This window comes from Barbus barbus (genome assembly GCF_936440315.1).
Source record: "Barbus barbus genome assembly, chromosome: 9".
Lineage (NCBI taxonomy): Eukaryota > Metazoa > Chordata > Actinopteri > Cypriniformes > Cyprinidae > Barbus > Barbus barbus.
In genome coordinates, this window is record NC_136737.1 from 15,555,358 (window position 1) to 15,577,114 (window position 21,757).

General features: G+C 38.5%; 2 protein-coding genes across 2 annotated transcripts in view; both read right to left on the minus strand.

The window, feature by feature from the left end:
* LOC306874549 (cartilage intermediate layer protein 1-like) lies at positions 1-17,842 on the minus strand. The gene is made up of 10 exons (XM_079424683.1): positions 17,647-17,842; positions 9,966-10,061; positions 9,165-9,434; positions 8,870-9,052; positions 6,802-6,954; positions 6,399-6,713; positions 6,195-6,303; positions 5,949-6,106; positions 2,386-4,814; positions 1-2,299 (listed from the first exon to the last, which is right to left on the minus strand). The coding sequence occupies exons 1-9, from the start codon at positions 17,708-17,710 to the stop codon at positions 2,398-2,400; spliced, it is 3,765 nt and encodes a 1,254-aa protein (XP_079280809.1). The 5' UTR covers positions 17,711-17,842; the 3' UTR covers positions 1-2,299; positions 2,386-2,397.
* A 1,885-nt stretch (positions 17,843-19,727) lies between these two features.
* LOC306874550 (yjeF N-terminal domain-containing 3-like) overlaps positions 19,728-21,757 on the minus strand; it is a 35,744-nt gene continuing 33,714 nt past the window's right edge. Inside the window, exon 6 of the mRNA XM_079424684.1 lies at positions 19,728-20,823. Within this exon, the coding sequence (XP_079280810.1) occupies positions 20,627-20,823 (197 nt within the window). The 3' untranslated portion in view covers positions 19,728-20,626. The remainder of the gene's footprint in view (positions 20,824-21,757) is intronic.

Genomic DNA, 21,757 nt, shown 5'->3' on the forward strand with positions numbered 1-21,757 from the left:
CATGTTTACAAGAGATCTTTATTTACATTCTGGTAAAATTGACAGACATTTTAATCCACAATTTACACATAAAACTGGCTTTTGAGATTGCAAGATGGGAAATTTCATGCAATATAAGTTACAATATGATTTGCATAGATTTTCAGGATGTTTCGTATGTAATATGTTTGTGAGGCAAGTATGAAAAGAGATTTCTGAAAGCGCAAAGGCAACTATTCAACTCACTTTGTAGTGTAGTGGTAGAGTTATCCATGCACATTTTGCCAGAGGATATTCCTGGAAAAGTTGTAGTCTCCCTGAGACCAGGCAGACAGTTGAAGCGAGGACAAACACTTTTGAAAGCTAACTGGAGGCCAACAAATTTTTTAGCACCATATTCATCCAATATCCAACTCCCATCTTTCCTCTAAAACAGAAATGTACAGTATAGATATGCTAAAAGACCTAAGGTTACTTTGATTGAATATATTACAAAATTACAGAAGTTTAAAATTACAAATGTACGGCTTTACGTCACTTACAGGTGAGACGGTCTTGGATAGAAAATAATGGTTTACAATAATTTTGCATGTGTACTTGGCCTAAAGCAATGTGTTTTACGATTTAAAAAAGGTTTTATCGTTACATATCTTGTTTCCTTACTAGTCGGCCATGACTAAAAATTGTCCTGATAATGGCACATTTTGACATACTTTTTAAATATTGCAATGTTTTTGAAAAATCGCTGATTTTAATGACTGATTACAGTTAGTCTGTTATGAGACTCAGCAACGTTGTGTTCAACTGCAATTTTAGAAAAAATGTGCCACAATATCATATGTCCCTATTGGATTATTTCCCAAAGAATTTATTCAGTTCATCTCATTTTTATTCAGACTGTTTTTTCCAACTAATCAAAATTGTTACTTTTTTGAGGTATATATTTTTGTTTCTTTGAAGATATGATTTTAGAATATTATTTTAATATTGGTTATATTCTACCTGCACTGGGCCAGCTGTACATCTTTGGATACACAGACAAAATAAACTTTTGCACCATTATCTATTAAAGCATGCACTGTAATCCCTAAACTGAATTAACTTTCTGCTTTGAACCAATACAGAATACTGAAAGCATAAGGGATTAGACAAATCACATCAGAATTACCATAATGAAATGCTATTTGCAATGCTGTCTACAAACTATACCTCAAAAAATACAAATGTCCAGCTTATGCAGGTCCACATGGTTTTTAATTAATAAGGTCCATTAATTGTTGAAATCCCACAATTGGATTTTTGTTACTTTAGGGTGGAGTTAAAATACTGCAACTGCATATATGTTGCATTGTCAGCTGGCTATATTAGAGGTTGAATCGGATTAGCAAAATCAAATTCATTAGGATTAGGTTTAAAAAAAACCTATAACATGGGACGTTTTGTCAGGACTCTCAAGTCATTATTGGAGCACAATATTGCACTTTAGGAGACAAACAGAAACAAGAAACAAAATACAATCAGTTTACAAAAGATCTAGACATCATACACTGAGATACTGTATTAGTTGGATTTCATATCAAAATAAATTTTGATTAGGCCAGCCATATGGTCAAAATGATGAAGAGGGCATTTAAAAAAAGTAACATTAATTTGTGTTTGAAGTTAGGGCCATTATATTATTCTTTGTCTCACCACAGGTTTGTTTAGTCTACCTTGGCGATCCATTCTGTTAAGGCATGCTATTCTTGGCAGGGGTCAGTCATGCTTTGGTCAGACCAATAGTTGGCCAAATCACAACTGGAATGGTGACGTGGAAAAAGAGGCAAGTCAGAATGAGCATCTTTGCTGCCTCGGGTCTTGTTCATTGCATCCAATAGAGTAGAATATGTGGTTGATGAAAAGATTAGCAGCTGTCACACTTGACCTCAACCCATACAGACTTGACTCACCTATTTAGCCTATCATCAATGGAAGACACTGATTAATTAGAGAAAATTTGTGAATAATTACAGATCTAAACGTAGGACGCTCCACATAAGCAATTTTTGACTTTAAATGACATCAGTCTGTATGGGCCTTGTAGAGTATTTGGCCTAATTACTAAAAATAAATGTCTTAAACAATGAAGTAAACTTTGAGGAAGTATGAGAGGACAGTTTTCCATAAACAAGTAGAAAGAGTTTAAATGTGTTCGGATAAATCAGGTGAGGATTTTGCTCCGTTAGGACGGAGCATCCAATATCACCCGGCTGGCCAAGTTTGGGATTTCCATAGCAGGTTTTTTGAGTCTTTTTTCTTCACTCTCCTCAACCCAAAAGACCTGCATGAGGATGGGAAAACATACACTTGATTTTCATCAACATCTTGAAATAATTTTTTTTTAAAAGTGCAACTCTGAGAACTCACCTAAAGAAAGATCTACTGTCTCGGTTGTGTCCTTGTAGCTGGTCTCCTTCTGTTAGTGTTCGTGGCTCTGCGGTTCTGGCTCCTGCCTTGCTGGCCAAAAGGGTAGGCCACCATTTGGGTTGACCCTCTTCTGACTTGCAGTCCCTGGGACTCCCTCATCTCCCGTGCCATCTGTGTTAGTGTTAGACCAGGATTTGTTTGCAAGCGCTGGAATAAGCTCTCACGATTCACAGTTCTTTTAGGGCAGCTGAATGTCAGTGCCACTCCAGAATCTGACTTCATCTCCCTGGAAAAACCATCTGAAGTTCCATCAAAGCAGCGGCCAATGGCAATCTCTTTGGCAACCCGTGGGTTCTGGTCAGTGACGGTGTATATTCCATAATTGTGTCCAAGTGGATCAACAGGAGCTAACATATTGAATGCATGAGACTCATTGTTCTGAAGAACAGGAGGATGCTTTATCAGATACTCTTGCAGGAGACCATTGATGCCTACACGACGACAGTTACCTTGCGGGATGATAGAAATTAGTGACCTGTCTACAATACCTTGATCAAAGAGCATCCCACTGCACTTGAACTCAAGACAAGCAGCAGAGGTGTTAGGATGGTGTAAGTCGCGGGTACTACGAATGTCTCTAATGCCATACAACTGACCTCTTGTCTGAGGATGAGTGCCACCCATGTTTCTTGACCTTACCATGATTTCTGTAGCTCCATGAATCTTAACTTTGATGTAGCAAGTCCTGAACTCTTGTGGATTTGGCCACCAGGAAAGATAGTCTCCAGTCCAAGATGTGAGGTCACTCTCCTCAAAGGGTACCACATTGTACTCATATTTATCTTTTTCAACACGGAAGAAACGAAAGTGGTTGGCATCAACAGGTGCATTTTCACATGTAATTAAACTCTGATAAGGATAGATTGGTCCATTCGTTTCATCAAAATTGTTAGGGTTTGGTTTGGCTAGGTTGATTCGGAAAGCTGTTTTCTTAAGTGCTGGATCCTCATGATCGGAGCGCTGGTAATCTAACTTCCCTAAGTACGGTTGAGACACACCAATAATGTTTGGGTTCATTTTTGGCATTGAGGGAGCTGCATCCAGCTCCTCACCTCCCATTATAGCCGTGACGTAAGCTGTGTATGCGTCAGTCCTCTGAGCATCACAGAAAGCTGGAAGACAAGCACCGTTTGGTCCTGTTATCACACTATCAAAGCGTCCCCAAGCCCTCGGATTTGACGAGTAGCCAGGCTTAGGCTCCAGGTTTATCAAGTTTATTACCACTCCTTCTAGTTGCTCGTTGGGCAGGAACTTGTCGCTCATGTACGCCCTCACTTTGACATAGCACCGGCGATTCTCAGGTACATCGAGATTGAACAACCTACGCTCCCTGATTTCCATATTCCCTATCAGGAAGGTGCGCTCCTCACGTTTGTTCCTCCCGCTGCCAGCAATAGTAGTTTGTGTGGGTTGAAAGTTACTCTCCTCCTCCCAAATGCCTGTATCGGGATTGAGGGACCAGAGTTTCATAGCAGGGATGTGCTCCTGCATTTTTACATGCTCCGTATCAAGGAGAACCTGGACTGCACCGGCTCCTAGAACCTCCTGGTTTGCTCCATCTCGGAAATCTACTGAAAACATTCCATATGTCCTGAGAGGTAGCATGTCTCCTTCATTGTCTACAAAGTTGAGATCGCCAGGAGCGGCGGCAGCCATGGTAATGTTGCGTGGGTCAAGGAACGTGACGCTGGCCTTAACTGTCCCTTCGTACACTTCCCCTGTGTTTTTATGGAAAGAATTTGGAGGTATGACCAGTTGACCGATGGGGTCCTCATCTTTCATTTCACCTAGGTAAATGGTATTGCTTTCTGCAGCATTTATATCAACAGGTTCCTGCTTCCTCATCACTTTTACGTTATGATAGACAGAACCTCCTCTCTTGTCGAAGATAAAAACCTTGACTGTGTCAATGAACTTCTGAGAAGGGTCCGCAAAGTTTACCACAAGACGCTGTGTATCTGGAGACACCTGGATTGTGAACCCACCCTGATATCCTGTGGTACCTATCCGTTCCTTCCCTATGTAAATATGTCCAAAGCGCAGGGGTTCATCATTGTCTGCTGACACCACCCTGCCCCGTACAAGAATTTTGGGTTCCACACAAGTCTGGCAACCACACTCACTAACAACCTTGATAGGCAGGGTGTAACGGCCACAGCTGATATCCCTAGCATCCATTTGTTTGACCCCACAGCAGAAGCCAGATCCATCCCTGCAACGCATGTCAAAGTCCAACAATCCAGGGCATTTGTTGTGTGGACAGCGACCTGCATTGTAAAACTTGGAGTCTGTTCCAGGCTGCTTGCAGTCAAATGGCAATTTGATCAGGTGAGTGTCAGGTGTTGAGTTGCATGCTGGTGTTCCTTTAGCTGTGAAATACAAAATGTGAGATCAGTGTGCTACATTTTCAAAGAATGCATAATATTTACATACTTTGCAAAAATAATGTTCTTGATTTTCAGTAAAACATTCGATTTACTTGAGAAGAAAAAATTATTTCAGAGAAAACTTTTATTTATTTATTTTATCCCTCTGGCTTTTTTCTTCTTTTTGATAGATTTATGCTTGAAACAAAGAAAATTTAAATTATAAAAATTCTGTATTTATCTTTTATATTGTTATGAAGATGCTTGTTTCAAAGTAAAAAGGATTTAGAAATATATATTTCATTAGATGTGAACAAATAAAACTGGGTCACTGAACTCGGAAGCCTGAAAAGGAAGTTTGATGACTTGCCAAAGTATTGGTTCTGATTAAAATTTATGATCTCATTGTGTCACCATATTAATGACTGCAGTCATTATTGTCACATTACCACTCTACTGTAAATACTGCTCATTTATTCATAAGAGCGCTGTGTTTCCTATAAAATGACACTTATTGTAGAGAGCAACCATGTAATCTTATTTGAGGTTGATGAAATTTAATTTATGGAAAACTTTTCTCCTGTAACTGTTGTTTAAATGCAAGAGTGAATACAAAACACATGAATCATCCTCCATTAGGAACCCTGCTGTGACAGGTGTTAGTGTTTCATTCAGCAAAGCACATTTCATATGCCAAAATGATTAAGAAGCAAAGAGATCCCTCAGACAAAGTTTAGGGCTGATTGCTTTAGCACACGTTTTGCCAGACTATTTCTGACAATCTATATCTTGGTTAACAAGCATCATAATGTGTAGTTATGTGTGCAAATGTGGAAATGCATACTTGTCTGAGGATGAAAAAATTTGGATTTCACTTTAATATGGAAAGCGGGAGGGATTTAAGGATTTTGGTCTGCCCACCACGACTTCTTGCCAGTCATTCCTTGTTTAGAAAGTGGTAATTTTTACCAACTTAAACATAATAAAATATTGTACCGCACATGTCACTAGACATTACAGACTTTAATATTTCATTGGAGACCACAATATTTATTGAGGTTATTTTTCTTCTTTAGGGGCATTTTGCAAAAATACTAAAATGTTCCCTGTTGACCGGTAAAATGGTTTTGCACTTACCAAAAACAGTGAGGACAGCTGAAGTAGACTTTATGCTGCCTGTCAGACTAGTGGCTTTGCAGTGATATTGCCCTGAATGCTCTGGTTTCAGGTCCCGCAATATCAAATCTTCATCATACTTGTATATTGTGCGATTCAGTAAGGTTCCATTGTGGTACCTTTAGATCAAACAAATTATTTTTTATGTAACTTTAAGATTAACAGCATTTGTCAGAAAACCCATAAAGAAACTTCATTGCTTTTTACCAGTAATATTTGTCAGGTTTTGGTGATCCTGTTGCTCTACAGCAAAGGGTTGCACGTTGTCCCTCATAACGCACTTTGTCTTCTGGGTGCTTCTCAATATATGGCTTTTCTGTAAGACATAAAATGGAGAAGCCAACAATGTAACAGTGCATGAAATTATCAATGTGGGATCATCCATATCCAAAGGTTTCTTCTTTTCTTTACCTGAGGATCGTAAGATGGCCCGTACCCAGAGTTCATCAGTGCTGTTGGAAACAGGGAGACTAACGGGTGCAAATTTATCCTTTCTTATGGCCACTCGGGTCTGTGGGCTGGTGCACAGTCCATCAATCTTGAACTGACCCTTGGCATCAGTGTGGGCACGGACAACCTTGGCTTGGCTAGCCAGAGCCACTGTGGCGTTTGGCACAGGGACACCTGTAACACTGAAGACCTCCCCATGTAGTGTTTGTCCATCACAGATACAGTAGCTACAGTCCTTACTGGGACGTCCCCCAGGACAGACACGTTTGCATGCCACTGTAGAAATAAAACGGGTGTTTTGATTTCATTGTAGCAAAAAAATCCATGGGTTTTCAGATATTGTGTGTTTTGTAATACACAATACCTGGACATGGATTTCCACACTTTTGGACCTCCACAGGTCGTCCTGTACACTGAATCTTAGTAGAAGATCTGTGACATGTCCTACGTCTTGTTCTGCGGCCCTTCCCACAGGTCACTGAGCAAGCACTCCATGAACCCCACTGGCTCCACACAGCTGTTTAGTCAAGATTTGGGGGGAAATAAGTGGTTAAAACTGCCCGGTCCTGCAGATTTGTATTATACAATATTAAGAAGATCAGGCCCTTTCTCTCGGAACATGCAACACAACTCCTTGTTCAGGCTCTTGTTCTGTCCAGACTTGACTATTGCAATGCTCTCTTGGCAGGTCTTCCAGCCAATTCTATTAAACCTCTACAATTAATCCAAAATGCTGCTGCAAGATTAATCTATAATGAGCCGAAAAGAACGCACGTCACGCCTCTGTTCATCAGTTTGCACTGGCTACCAATAGCTGCTCGCATTAAATTCAAGGCATTAATGTTTGCCTACAGAACCACAATTGGCTCTGCACCCCTTTACCTAAATTCATTACTTCAGACTTATGTGCCCTATGGTCTAGAAGCTTGCGTTCTTCAAGTGAACGACGCATTATTGTTCCATCCCAAAGACGCACAAAAACACTTTCACTGACTTTTTTATTAACTGTTCCCATCTGGTGGAATGACCTGCCCAACTCGATCCGAGCAGCCGAATGCTTACCCATCTTCAAGAAACGGCTAAAAACTCATCTGTTCCATCTTTACTTGACCTTCTAACTCTAGCACTCTCTATTCTAATTTTATTTTATCTATATGTCTTTTTATTTAAAAAAAAATAATAATAATAATAATAATAATAATTATCTGTACTGTGTTAGGCTAACCAAGACTTGTAATAGCACTTGCACGTTGTTGCTCTTTTGTTGGTTTTGACTGCTTCTTATGTCCTCATTTGTAAGTTGCTTTGGATAAAAGCGTCTGCTAAATAACTAAATAAATAAATAAATAATTAACAATCATGGTGGCAAGTTTTCAGAAACTGTTAAAAAAAGAGATGAATATCCTACAAATGAAAAAACAATTCTCTTTAATTGTGTTATTTTACATTTATTTATTTAGCAGACGCGTTTATCGAAAGCTATTTACAATTGGGGTATACATCAAGCGATTCATCTTATATGTATATATATATTTATTTTTTTAGGATGAAGTCAGATAGTGACAAAGAGGTGAGTTTTCAGCTGTCGCTTGAAAATTGTCAGGAAATCAGCATTCCAGATAGAGGTTGGAAGATCCACCTCGTTCCACCAGCCAGGAACGGTGAATGAAAATGTTCTGGAAAGTGATTTTGTGCCTCTCTGTGATGGCACCACGAGGCGTCGCTCACTAGAGGATCTCAGACTTCTGGTGGGAATGTAGATTCGTAAAAGTGAGTGGAAGTAGGCGGGTGCTGAGCCTGTAGCTGTTCTATATGCAAGCATCAGTGTCTTGAACTTGATGCGAGCCTTAACTGGCAGCATAATTATTTTACTATTTAAATATTGTATATGTGTGAATGGAAAGGTCAGACTGCATTCTGACATCTTTGCCAGTGTGATAACATTGATTTTATGATCAAAGACAGCAAAGCTCTGTACACACAGAAACATGTTTGGGTTTAGCCAGCTAATTGGGCACCACATGTGTCATGTTAATGTCAGCAGGATGTGATTGCTCTTGAGAACCATGAGTGGAAAATAAGCCTCATTTCTGAGTTTGAGTGTCAAAATGATTTAGGTAATTCTGAAATGTGACAAAACAAATATTTGGACACAACTGATATAAAGTGCAAACAATGTGCTTTTGACACCTCACTGCTCTGTAAAAAAATCTGTCGTTTTGCTGCTGAAAATTTTTTAACCATCCTAAACTAAACCACCTTAACACTATCTAGGTCAGATTTGGAGATTATCTTAACTTGATTAACCATCTTTGGTTGATATAAGTGGTTTTTAGGAGAGGCGCTAGTGAATCCTGCCAATGAAGGCTAAGAAATGCATATTATGTCAGTAAAATGTAAATATTGTCTCCAAATTCTTATTTTTTCTTTACCTTCACATGGTGGGGTTGAACACTCTCTCCGTTCATTGTGAGGTCCCACGCAGACAGGCGAAAGAAGCAGTGGAAGAGGTTGTGTGCTCATGCATTTCCTTTGACGGACTTGGATGCCAACATCGTTACAGGCGGTGGCAGAGCAAGGTGTCCATTCACTCCAGTCGGTCCAGTACGAGTGGACTTAAGAAACAAAACAAAGAAGACTCTTGCACACTCATATGTTAAAATGCATATGTGCCCATATGGAATACACTTCTGTACTTCTGATGGATTGTCTTTTGACTAATTGTACCTGGTGGACACTGGAATCGCACATGGTAGTTGGAACAGCTGCGACCAAATGGCTGCTCCTTATTGATACACCAGAAGCCCTTCTCCAGACTGGAATGGACCACCTCCCCCGTATCCGCAGCTGCAACCCAGTCCGTTGTACGGGCCTCGATGGCTACAGGTCGTGAGCAGACCCTTTCTCTGTAGTAGAAGCGGATGGCTTCTAACCTCTCGTAGTCGCCGTTTCCTCCCGGATGGTCGATATTGAACCAGGATGTCCACTCAGTTACGCCTGGGTTGCACAAAACAAAGATCAGAGTAAAATGTTTTACAAGAACAGAATGCTCTTGCTAGTGACCCAAAGATGAAGAACAAGAGTTTCCAGATTACGTCAAAATGTCTGCCCATTTTGCTGGGTTTACTCCAAAAGATTACTCCAGCTATTTGCATCACATTAACAGAATACAATCTGTGTCCCACAAAAGTGCTTGTTGCTTTATGTTGAGCAATCCCACAGGAGGTATGAATAGAATGACAAAGAGAGCTGTCTAAATTGTCTAAGAGACAACTTATTCTCTTGCTCTAATTAAGAGCATGTGTAAATTCATTTACACATCCATGAGTCAATGTTTTATTGTTTCTGCATTGCAGTGGCTATATGTCTAAATCTTTAAAGCTCACATTTAATGAAGACAGATAACTCCAGAAATCATTACATCACATTTTTTAGCAACACAGAGATCCACAATGAGGTTTGGATCAAACAGGACTCCACAAATTTGTTGATTGCATAAAGAGAGCATGTTAAAATATCCATAACTACCTGTGGTCTGTGGCTCCACGAGGCTGTTGTAAGCCAGTTTTCTGTTCCTGTCTGTTTTGTTTAACCTCCGAAGATGTGAGCTGTCCCAGATGGGTCCTGTGGGAACGCAAACTTTATTACAGCGCACTCAACAAAGGCGCTACCGATGAAACGTTGGCTGCAAATAAATCTTGAAGAAACACTGACCTCCTCAGGGACTAACTAAATTTGGTCTTAAAAGGTTGGACATGAAATTTGCAATGTAATAGATCAGAACAACTTATTCCTTGCACGTTCCTTAGGTTGCAGACACGTCTGTGAATGTGATTGGAAAATCCTGCTTGGCTTTGCAGTAAATGGAATGTGTGCAAAAGACATTCAATATTACTTACTTTTTTGTGCATTGGTGCCACCAGAGTCCAAGTGGCCTACTTTTATCGGCTCAGCATCCATTGGCGTCTACGGCCCTTCTGAACCATGTCCAACCAGTTTTGAGTTAGCACCTGATATCTGATCTCATGATTGGCCTAAGGAGGACACATTCGGTCCATTTCTTCACTGTATCTATTTACTTTCTGTCTGGTCACATCAGGAAATGCTGCACACATATGGAAGTGGATCTTGCACGATGGCCCGATCCCCTACATGAATTCTCAAAGTAATCTGGAGACACTTACTAGCCAGGGCCCCAAAGGAGAAGAGTAATGGGAACAAACACATGGCGTCTCATGCTTTCTAGATGACACATTACCAGAAGATGCACTCCCACATCCCAGACGGAGGACAGTGGGCCTCCGGTGCTTCGCCCGAACTGTCCTGCCTGTATAAGGCGAATCCCTGAACCACTTTCCAGAACTTGCTTATAGTGTGCTGTGATAAGAAAATCAGAGGGATTCATTCACCAATATCATTCATTTTTTTCCAAAGGTGACGTGTCCCACAGATGTAGCCAAGCCTAACATCCTCAAGTAGGAACAGCACAGTGTCTTGACAGTGAATTGTTACTGGCACTACTTGACGCTCACACACTGAAGTGCTTATCTGCGGCAGACGTGTCAGTCACCGTAGAAGCTCTGCAGGACATACTCCAAGCCACCATTACTGTTATTATATCCCTTTCCTATACTGCACTGATTTACCTTGCTGGTTCTCCTGAAAGTGTGTCATTCCCAAAGTATAGATCGCAGAATATGTGATGTCATTATTCCAGTTATTCACTTATCTTGAGTAGCCTGCTGATTTTGGAAGCACTTTTCTAAAAAGCATACTTAGTTCTTGGTGACTGTGTGACAGTACGCTTTTCTTGGTCATGAAATTTCCCCATTTCCCCCTTTCGTTAAAAAAAAAAAGCCTTTAGATGTCCATTTATACCTAAAGTGTAGGCCTTTGCATTTTACTTGCAATTCATCACTGCTGTGCCAAAATAAAGCCAGAAAGACTGGAACAACACAAATGCAGACACAATTTTTAATTTAGTCTTTTTTGACTTTTTTCAATTATTTTTTTTAAGATTTTGTAGAAGTTTTAACTGGAAAATTAGACAAAATGAATAATTACAGTAAGGCGTGTGGCGCCATTGTAGATATTTACACAGCCTCCGTACGCAAGGGGGCGATAAAGTTTGCTTTAGTTGTTAGCAACATTATTCAGGTAGCTAGCTAGATTCATACCAAGGACAATAACTATAACAATATCCATAACTAATTTGTTCTAATTCAATGAGAATAGGGAAATCCATACCACAGTTACAATGACATCAACACAGAGAACAATATAAATGGAGTCACTTTCAGAACAGTTTGTTCCAGATGATGAAACATAAAATCATTGACAGCCAATCAAAATCCATCCAACTTTTAAAAGCTATAGACGTTTTTCCTAAACGCAAAAGACACGCCTGGCTCTTAACTGGAAGGATGCTTTGCATTTCCGGTCTCCAGTGTTTCTAGTCAAATTAGTTTATATTCCGAGGTGATAATCTAAAGTTAATCCTATTAAAATGTTTTTAAAAAGCAAATGGTTCCATAGCACCATCACTTTACAGTGTCGCATTGACAGCTGTAGATGACACAAAGCTGCCGATGTTACCTACATTAAAAATAGATGGGCACTATTTGAATGGGTTCCTATGGAGACCAGAACAGAAGAGCATCCAATAGCAAGTTATAATTCTTAATGGCGGTGCTCATCGTTTACTAAGGAAAAAGGTCTATAGAATTTAAAGAGGCACAATATAACTGCAGTGTGCACTTTTAATAAACAGAACATTATCGTCCATTGGTGTGGATGTTAATATAGTTATTCTTGGTGACAAGAATGACAATATTCACTAATGTCTGAAACTGCATCATGTTGGGTGGTGAATTTTGCCAAGTCGCAACAACATGTGGCATTGGTCTTGTATACCAAACATCAGCATTCATCTACTTGCATAACCTATGGCTTAAACCCAAAGTTTTCTAAAAATCTTGAACAATAAACCTTTATAACACCTACTAAGGCCATCAATATAATTAGCAATAACTACATCACATACATTGGTTTGCTTTATTCAAAGATAGAAGAACTGTGTGTCCATGACCTCAGTGGAACCTTGTAATATCTGCACCCAGTAACAGGGCATTATTAGGATCAGGTGTTTAAAAAGCATTTACTTTGAAGTGGAAACTATAAGTTAACATCTAAAAATGTACACCTATCTGTATATCAGTGTCCTCCCAACATAGAATGACACCCTGCCCTCCCATAACAAACCACTCGTGCCAAGTTTATTTTGGGAGATGGCTCTCAAACAAAAGGGTCATTTAAACTTGGTACAGCAATTCTGTGATTATTTTGTACCTATCTTATTGCCAGGGGTTTTACATCACAATATAAAGTGCAGTATCATTACCCTTTTAGGACTTCTCGTGTCACCTCATAAAGTCTGCACAGTGTCCAATAGTCATACTCAGACAATTAATCCATTCACGCAAACAGTCTGTGGCCTTTTAATAAGACATTCCCCTTTTTTAATGTGCATTTGGAGCTTTTCTACCCAAGCCAGAAGCTAATCAAAATACATGTGACGGTTGAGTTTTAATAAAAGAGCTAAGTCAAAGCTGCAGCTGAGTGGTTAGCGCACATGCTTCTTATACGGGAATCATTTTTCGGTCTCTGCTGTCTGTAAATAAAAGCCTTCAAAAAGGTTAGACACAAAAACATGCCAAAATTTAGCTGGCATACACCTTTCTGAAAGTTTTTTCCTTGTTTATCCGAAAGGAAATGTAAATCATTTTGGCATGTTATGTAATCCCTTTGATAAAGCGCTATAGTGCTAACCCACATACTCGTATGTATTAGGGCGAGTGCGAAACCACTGTGATAGCTTAGCAGTGTACGAGGTTGGTAACAAGCAGAGATTTGTTTGAAATCAGAGGCATTTCATTTAAGAAGGCAGTGTGCCCGGGCAGTCGTCTTGAAATTGCATTCCACGTCCCATCGTGCTTTAATGAATGCAAATGAGAGCTCCAAAGTGGTTTTGTATGAGTGTTTATCCTGCGTCGGCAAACATGTGGAAGTAGTTTTGTTCATCTGGCACATGTCCTGGCTGAGGTGTGCTCGAATGGAAGATGGTGAGCTCTGTCTGATTGGGTTGAGAAGAAGATTAGGAGACAACGACTGTTCCATAGACTCTGAAGTGGGATTCATCTGTGCTCCATTATTCTAAAGTGAACTGCTTCATTGTCACTGCATAATAATGAAACCCCTGCCAGATTTGTGTGTGTTTAAAATGATCTGGATTGGTTTTCCTTGTCTTTGAACCATTTCATCCAGAAAGTTAAGCGTCGGTTTTAACATAGAATACACCAATACCCTGGAGAAGAGTAGTTTTGTTATTAAAAAGACATTAATTAGTCCTTTTTTAAAACTTGTTTTCTGTTAATAGAATACCTAAAAATTCTTAAAACAATATAAAACTAGATCAAATATAGTTAATAATTCAATCTCGTGTTTAAAACCATCTTGAATATTTTTTATAGATTGTTTACACCACAAAATAAACTAGTATGAAAGACACCTTTGAAAACAAGTCTAACATGTGGTGCTTCTAGAGTAAACATATGTTTATATATTTTAACTAATTAACTTTTTCCTGCTGTGACTTTACGTCTATAAGGGGTGTAAAGTGGAGTAAAATCATGGTAACCAAGAATCGAGTAGCCTACTACATTTGATAAATATAAAACGGCGGCGACAGCACAACGACAAAGGACACTAATGTTCAATAAATAGCTACATTTATTATTATTTATTATTGTATAAACAGCCATTTCCCCGAAATTCAGCGCGTCCGATCAGAATTTAGTCAGAGAGGTTTGTTTTTTTAACATACAGTAAGCGGTCACTCACGGAAAAGAGTGAAATAGAGACGTGTAACCTCTCGCACATTACCTTTGATCCCTCTTTCCACCCTCTTTTTCACATCAAAGCAACAGAGATCGATGTACCGGGCAGCTGAACTTCAGAGCGAAGTGAAACATCTGGAGAATAAATTGTTTGAATGGAGCAGATTAGAGAGTGGCAATATTTACTTTGGAGCGTTGAAAATGGCTTCGCCGTGCCCTGGATGAAGCTGGCACGGACGCGCGGGCTTGCAGCTCATTACAGGATGACTGAGCGACATCTGGTTATTTAAAACCGAATTTTAGTCCTAAAGGTTTTTAAAAGGCTTGACTTAGAGCTCAGCAATGTCAGGTGCTATTTTCCGTGCCGGCTGTCTACGCGTGTTGGGAAACAGGTAATAAATTCCGTGGAGAGGTTGAGGTGGACCGGAGACAAGATGGAGTGACAGTGAATGGAATAGAGGCCGATGAAACGGTGCTGCTCCACATTTCAGTCTGGGTTGGTGGGCAGTTTCCCAGTATTCATGACAGTCAGTCATTCAAGTAATTAATTACTCAACAGTCATAGGCTACTTTACTTTTGCAATACGAAGACTTTCGGGAGGAATCAGAAATAGTTTGCATTGCATAATGGTGCTTTGTGACACACTCACAAGACCTTTGAACGGAAATTTCATAAAGGACAATGGGTCTCATTCACTAATAAGTTTTTCGTATTTATACGCACATTTGAACTTCTCACGAAAACTTTACGCAATTCACAACACGTGCGTAGCACATGAGCTTGTTCTTAAACTCGTTCTTCTGTTAGTGAATCTGGAGTCTTCTAAAAGAGCGCCCGCGTGCACGAGGTTAGTGATTAGCATAATACACGCCCAAACCAGCTCCATATAAGGGCTTTCCGCAAAGCGGCACTCGTCTAGAGAAAGACAATGGACCTTATGCACGGTTACTTCCTGGTTGTAGATAAGCCAGCTCAGTCATTTCCGGTCAAGTTTACTGTGCCGTAAGAGGAGCGCCCTTTGCTCGGTTTCTCTACATAATCCATTCACAATTAGGAGAAACGTTTTGTTTGTCTAAAATGACCAAACGTCCACGTATTCCGTTTCAGGAATGACAAAATGCGAATGTTAAATTTACGCGAGAGAATCCGTTAAATCATGGCGCGAGTCATTGCTATGATTGACAGTGCCAACGGAATGAAGCCGATGTCAAAATAAAGCTGTGCATTAAGTGATTCAGACTAAATTCAGACTAACAAAACTACAGGTCTGTGTTGGATTAAATTTAATGTAGCCTAGTTATTAAATTAAATCTAAACATTTCAAAATATTGAATGCATTATTTATTTGTTATACCAACTTATTTAATTTGTATTTGACTATGTAGGTATTTAAATAATTTGGCATTATAGGCTGTGACTTTGTGACTTCCTGCACTTGCTATACTTTATACTTCATTGCGACAAAGTTCTAAATTAGTTAAAATATTTATTTTATAATAAATCAAAAGACGTGAAAAACTAAGTTGAAATGGCAGCTGCAGCCAATGATTGATCCTATACTGCCATCTCCTGGTTATAATGGTAATTTTCATTTTCATCTTAAAAAGTATATTTTTCGCCGAGACACGTTTTTACCATATTTCTTCATGTCGTCTTCATGAATGAAAAATGAACCTTTAATATCGCACAGAGTTAAGAAATAATAAATGCTTTAAAATTTTATAAGATTTTAAAAATGTGTTCATGGCTATGAAGGTACAGTATATCGAGAATAGCATTACATTGTCCTTTAAGAGATTAGCCTAACTGCCTAAACAGTTACGATAGTGTTTATTTGTCAGCATTTAAATGTACAGTTATACTCACGTGGGTACTGTCCTGGGATTACCAGACTCTGCATATAAAAGTTCTTTAATAACATGAAACTGTATGTTAATTCCGCAATCATTATTTACGGTGTTGCAATTATTTTGTTTCTCAGTTTATGATAAGAATGAGGCAGGAGATGTTTCTGTGAGAGTCTCTACCTATATATAGCACATATAAAATGAGCTTCACCGGAAGATTAGGAGCTGGCTTATCTTTATCCGGAAGTTCTAAATAGCGCTCAGTGCATATGGTCCATTATGGCATCGAAACAAAAGACAAAGAAAAATAACTTTAACGATAATGAACGTGAGGTTTTGCTGTCGGAGGTGGAAGCCAGAAAAAATGTGCTATTTAAAAGCAACTGAACAGCCATTGGTCACTCTCAGCAAACATATCTGTGCGCCAGGGCACCTCCATCGGGGGGCATTTAAATTTCTAGGCGGGGGCGGGGGGGCACAAATCACGTTTTGTGTGTGTGTGTGTGTGTGTGTGTGTGTGTGGGAGGGGGGGGGGGGGGTGTATTCGTGAAGAGCGTGCAATCTGTGATCGCGTGCAGTTGCTGACGCTCGCTAAAGCGTTCAATTGCTTTCTTATGTGCGCTGTTTTATCGGTACTTTCCCTTTCAAAAATCGATCGCGTTCAGCAAGGAGATGCACGCGCCGCAATGTCTTCAAGCAGTACCAAGTGTGCCATGCCAAGGTGAGAAACGATAATCACCGTTTATATAAGCTTAGATCAGGTGATTTGTTGTTTGGACCTCAAATTTTATATATATATATATATATTTATATAATTGGACCTCTAATTATACTTTATTATCAATTTTAACTTCTAGTTACTTTTCACCCACCCTGTACACATATCTAATTATATGTGGGGTTCTTTATACATGCTTATAAGGCCCTGGGCGTACATGATTATTGCGTATGTGTGGTATAAGTTGTTCTTGAATTTTTTCGTACATTTAGAATAAATTTTAGTACGAAAGTTTTTGATGAATCGTGATTTATTCGTGAAAACGTCCGTACGCACATTTCACGCAAAAATTCGTGCGTACGCATGTTTAGTGAATGAGACCCAATATTTCTACTTCTGTTTCCATGTCCAACCACTGTAGTGCAGTTGTTTACTGTAATAAATAACAACTGGAGCAGATGGTAGTTAGTTAAAATTCCACATTCATCACCTTCATCTTTTTGAATTTACATAGCCTAATTAGTAAAAACTTTACTTTCAAAGTGTCCATTAATAGCACAGAAAAACTGTGATTTACTAAACATCACTCCAGCCATGTAAGTTGATAAAGCTCTCACAAACAAACAAGCTCTCACTGTTTTTTCCCCTAAGTCTTGCGTGCTGACAGCTGTACCAAACGGTTACACAATGAATAACATCTTTACATGTTCTAATTAAGGCAATTATGAGATTATTTAAATTACATTACCTTGTGCCAGAGACACAACAATGACAGCAGACAGCACCAACGTCATGACTGTGAAGTCCCACATAATGCCACAGCCACTGATGGGCAGCTGATGGTAACAAAAAAAAAATTAAAGACACACCAAAAAAAGTCTGTCAAGTTCTTGCGTGGCTTGACCAATGAATTTGTTTCCTCCCTGTCATTCAAAATCAAGTCTGATAGTTTCGTGAACTTCCCAGAGTTTTAAAAGACAGGATGGAGTGGAGAGTGGTCCAGACCAGCCCCCTCCTGCTCGCCATTGGCTATTGCACTAACATCTGTGTTCTTATATCATTCCAACAGACAAAAAAGAACACGCAGATGTAGAAGAAAAGTGAATGTTGCATCAGAAAAATGTTTGTGTTTTTAATCAAGATATTCTGGATTACTGGTTGTTTGAGCAGGACATTGTGTGTTTTATTATGTTCTGGCCAGTCACTTCATTTCAGCCACAAATGAAGATGTTAATGTGATGACAGCAGATTAATTTAATTTTTTAAAATCTGTTTATTTCACAATGGATTTTTATATTACTTACATGCAAGGAATGCTCATCTAACATTCAATGACTGCAAAAATGACTGCAATGTGATGCACCTGTTGCGTACAAAGGGAGTTGTAAACAGCCAAAAGGTTTCGAATGTGTAAGTGTCACAGAAACTGATCCATAATAACTATTTCACATTGCTTGAAGGTGAAGTGTGTCTCTTTTTTTCTTTAAAGGAATAGTTTTGTCCAAAAATGAAATTTTACTCACCTTCTGTCCATCCGAGATATAGATGAGTTTATTTCATTGGAACAGATTTGGAGAAATTTTGCATTACATCACTTGCTCACCAATGAATCAGAATGGGTGCCATCAGAAAGAACGTCATATCAGTAATCCACACCAATCCAGTCCATCAATTAACTGATGGACTGAAGTCGTGTGGATTACTTGTGGATTATGTTTTTATCAGCTGTTTGGAATCTCATTCTGACGGCACCCATTCACTGCAGAGGATCCATTGGTGAGCAAGTGATTAAAAAGTGATGCTAAATTTCTTTTTCCAACAAATCCTATTTTAATGTTATTTTCAACTGTTTGATGGAGTAGTGAAATATAGGTTTAAAACCAGAGTGCCACACTAAAAGCTTATTGTTAAAGTCCAAACTTTGAAGTCTAACTCATGGTTCATGAGCAAACGTAATTGTTTATCCATTTGTAAATATTCCCATGCATGCTACATGTACAGTCCTGTTCCACTGTCTAGGATCATGCATGACCAGCACATCCATGATAGGGAGATGCGTTTGCTTGCCAATCCATGGTGTCGTCCAACATTTCGAGTCATTTTGCACAGCTGTTTTGAAAGCTTTGAGAAGCACTGCAAATATTTCACTAAATGGGTCTGACAAAAAATCAGGATCAGAAGTCAGAAAGATTGTAGATTACAGGGAATTGTGGTATCAAAACAGAATAAACAGCCAAATTTGCAAAGAAAAGCACAGACCAAAATGTTTCCCCCAATTCGTTCGCAGTCTAAACAGATTTTCATATTTTCCTTTGTCACCATATTGAGTGCATATGACTTCTTTTGCCGGTTACCTTTGTGGCACTCTCTATGCATGTTTAAAGACAATAAGCATACTTTTTGGCTTTCAGTGGGGTGGACAGAAATGTAAAATGTTTATTGTCAGACTGAGAAATATGATGAGTTCATGTCCACCTTTTGATGAATATATCTGAGTTTAGACAATGTCCTAAAATGGCCTATAATGCATTAGCAATGAATCATTACGCTGCTTCGGTATTTCTGTCCACATAATGTAACTGTTGTTGCTTTAGACAGAAACATTCCTTTATATCACCCACGCCTTTTCCTGACTTTTGAATAAATCTCTGGGAAGAAATAATATACTGTATGGTCTAAAGAATATCGTAGCTACCTCTTGTTCCCAAATATTGTCTAATGGAGCACATTTTCCAAGGTTTGGCTAAATAATAACATCCGTGGGTTTTCAACATCCAACGTTTCTTTAAACACCCGCCTTTGACTTCTAAATGAATAAACGCTGTTTTTACATAGATCATTTATTAATTCAACCTATAAGAACTAAGAAAACACATGTACATTGAGCAATGTATAGTAAAAACAAAATGATTTACACACGTTTGTCATCCTGGGATTATTATTATACTATACAACCTTTCCAATAAAGTACAGATAAATAAATTTGCAATTGGAGTAAAATTCCAGCAGAAATGCGTTGGGTTTGTAGGTGTCGTGCACATTAGACTGGAGGCACTATCAGGGTAATGCATTTTGAATATATTTAACATTAAAAAGGCTTATGTATTAAACAAAACTGTATATTGGCGATTTTGAGAACTCAAGAGTTAGACATACTGTAAATATCAAAAAATTTGCAAAATGGAATAATTCTAAACCCATCTTCTTAGGATTGATTGCTTGTTTCTGCCACAAGAAGAAAAAAAAAATAAAAAGGTAATTACAACTTTTTTTCTTGTAATTTCGAGGAAAACAATTGAGAATTGCGAGATATAAAAACAGAATTGTGAGTTAATAACTCGTAATTGTGAGCTATAAACTTTCACAATTGCAAGAAAGTCAGAATTGTAAGATAAAAAGAGGCAAAATTATAATTTAATATTTTTAAATCTTAAAGCTCAGAATTCTGAGAAAAAGAGTCGTGATGTACATTGCATGATGTAGACTCTAAAGTGCGAGAAATCTTTTTATTTATTTTTTTCTCAGAATTGTGAGTTTATACAGCCGGATTGGGAGATATATGCCGAGAATTGGAATCACAAATGTGAGATTCATTAGCAATTACCTTTTGAATTTTTTCATCCCGTAACAGAAACAAGCTTCCACAGAAACTCACTGAATGCCACAGAACAATCTATAAAATACAAAAGGGGAAAACATATTTGTTATTCAAAATACAATATAAATGGCTACAGTTCTATAACACATTCCGTGCCGGGGAATTCTGGCAGATTAAGTTCATATTTTTTCTGAATGTCATAGGGCAGGAATCGTCCCGCCAGAAAGTGCTTTCCCGAGAAACCCATTGCGCACTTTTTGGGAGCTGTCAGAGAAACGAGAACTTCTGGATTTATCCCATCATTGGCTGGTTCGTCAATATCCCAACCTTCAGCAAAGAGAGATAGAAAGAGTGAATCCTTTCTCAACATCACAAGCCACTGGTTATTAACTGAAACATATCAATATCTCTATATTCTTCCAGATAAGATGTGGAAAACTGGCTCGTAGAGATCATTCATCACACTACTGTCATGTGGAAAGAGAGCACAAAAATTACAGTGTGTCAGCCATCAGATGCAATTTTCAAATACGGTCTCCCGATGACATAACGGCTGTGAGTTTTCTTTAGTTTGATAATTTGTCTGTTTTGCAAGCACTTCAGGTCCAGTGCAACACATTTGCACATTAAGGTCTCTGGTCAGCTCATTTATGAGAAACATTGGCTGAATAAATCAGATTTCATCAGTTGAAACTCCTTGGAGGTATTAGTAACCCATTTTTCAATAATATGCCAACTATTTTGCATGTTTACAGAAATGTATCAACATTATTTTTTAAAGTTTTTCTAGTATTTTGTTTGACCTATTCTACTTAAGTAGCTATTAGCAAGGGTAGCTAGTAGCTGTTAGCCTTGAACATGTTAGTAATCAATTTCTCCATAATATTTTGACTATTTTACATAGCTGTACAAATGTATCAAGTTTTATCTAGTATGTGATTTACCATCTAGTATTTATTATCTAGCAGCTATTAGCAAACGCAGCTAATAGTTACTAGCTAATATTAAAGCCAAAGTAATTTCTGTGCAACTACCAAGACCAAACTAAATAATGAAACATGTTTTCCGAACAGTCAAAGAACAAAATTTTACATTTTGTAGAATGCTAATATGTAGCTGTCCGACTTTACAGTGCATATGCTTATCTGTTAAGAATTACACAAATGATGTTCAGTGTGTAAAAACAGGCACTTCATATTTGTTTCGGTTGGTGTGTTAGAACGTTTTTTGAGTGTGTCGAAGAATGCTAAAGCTAATGCTT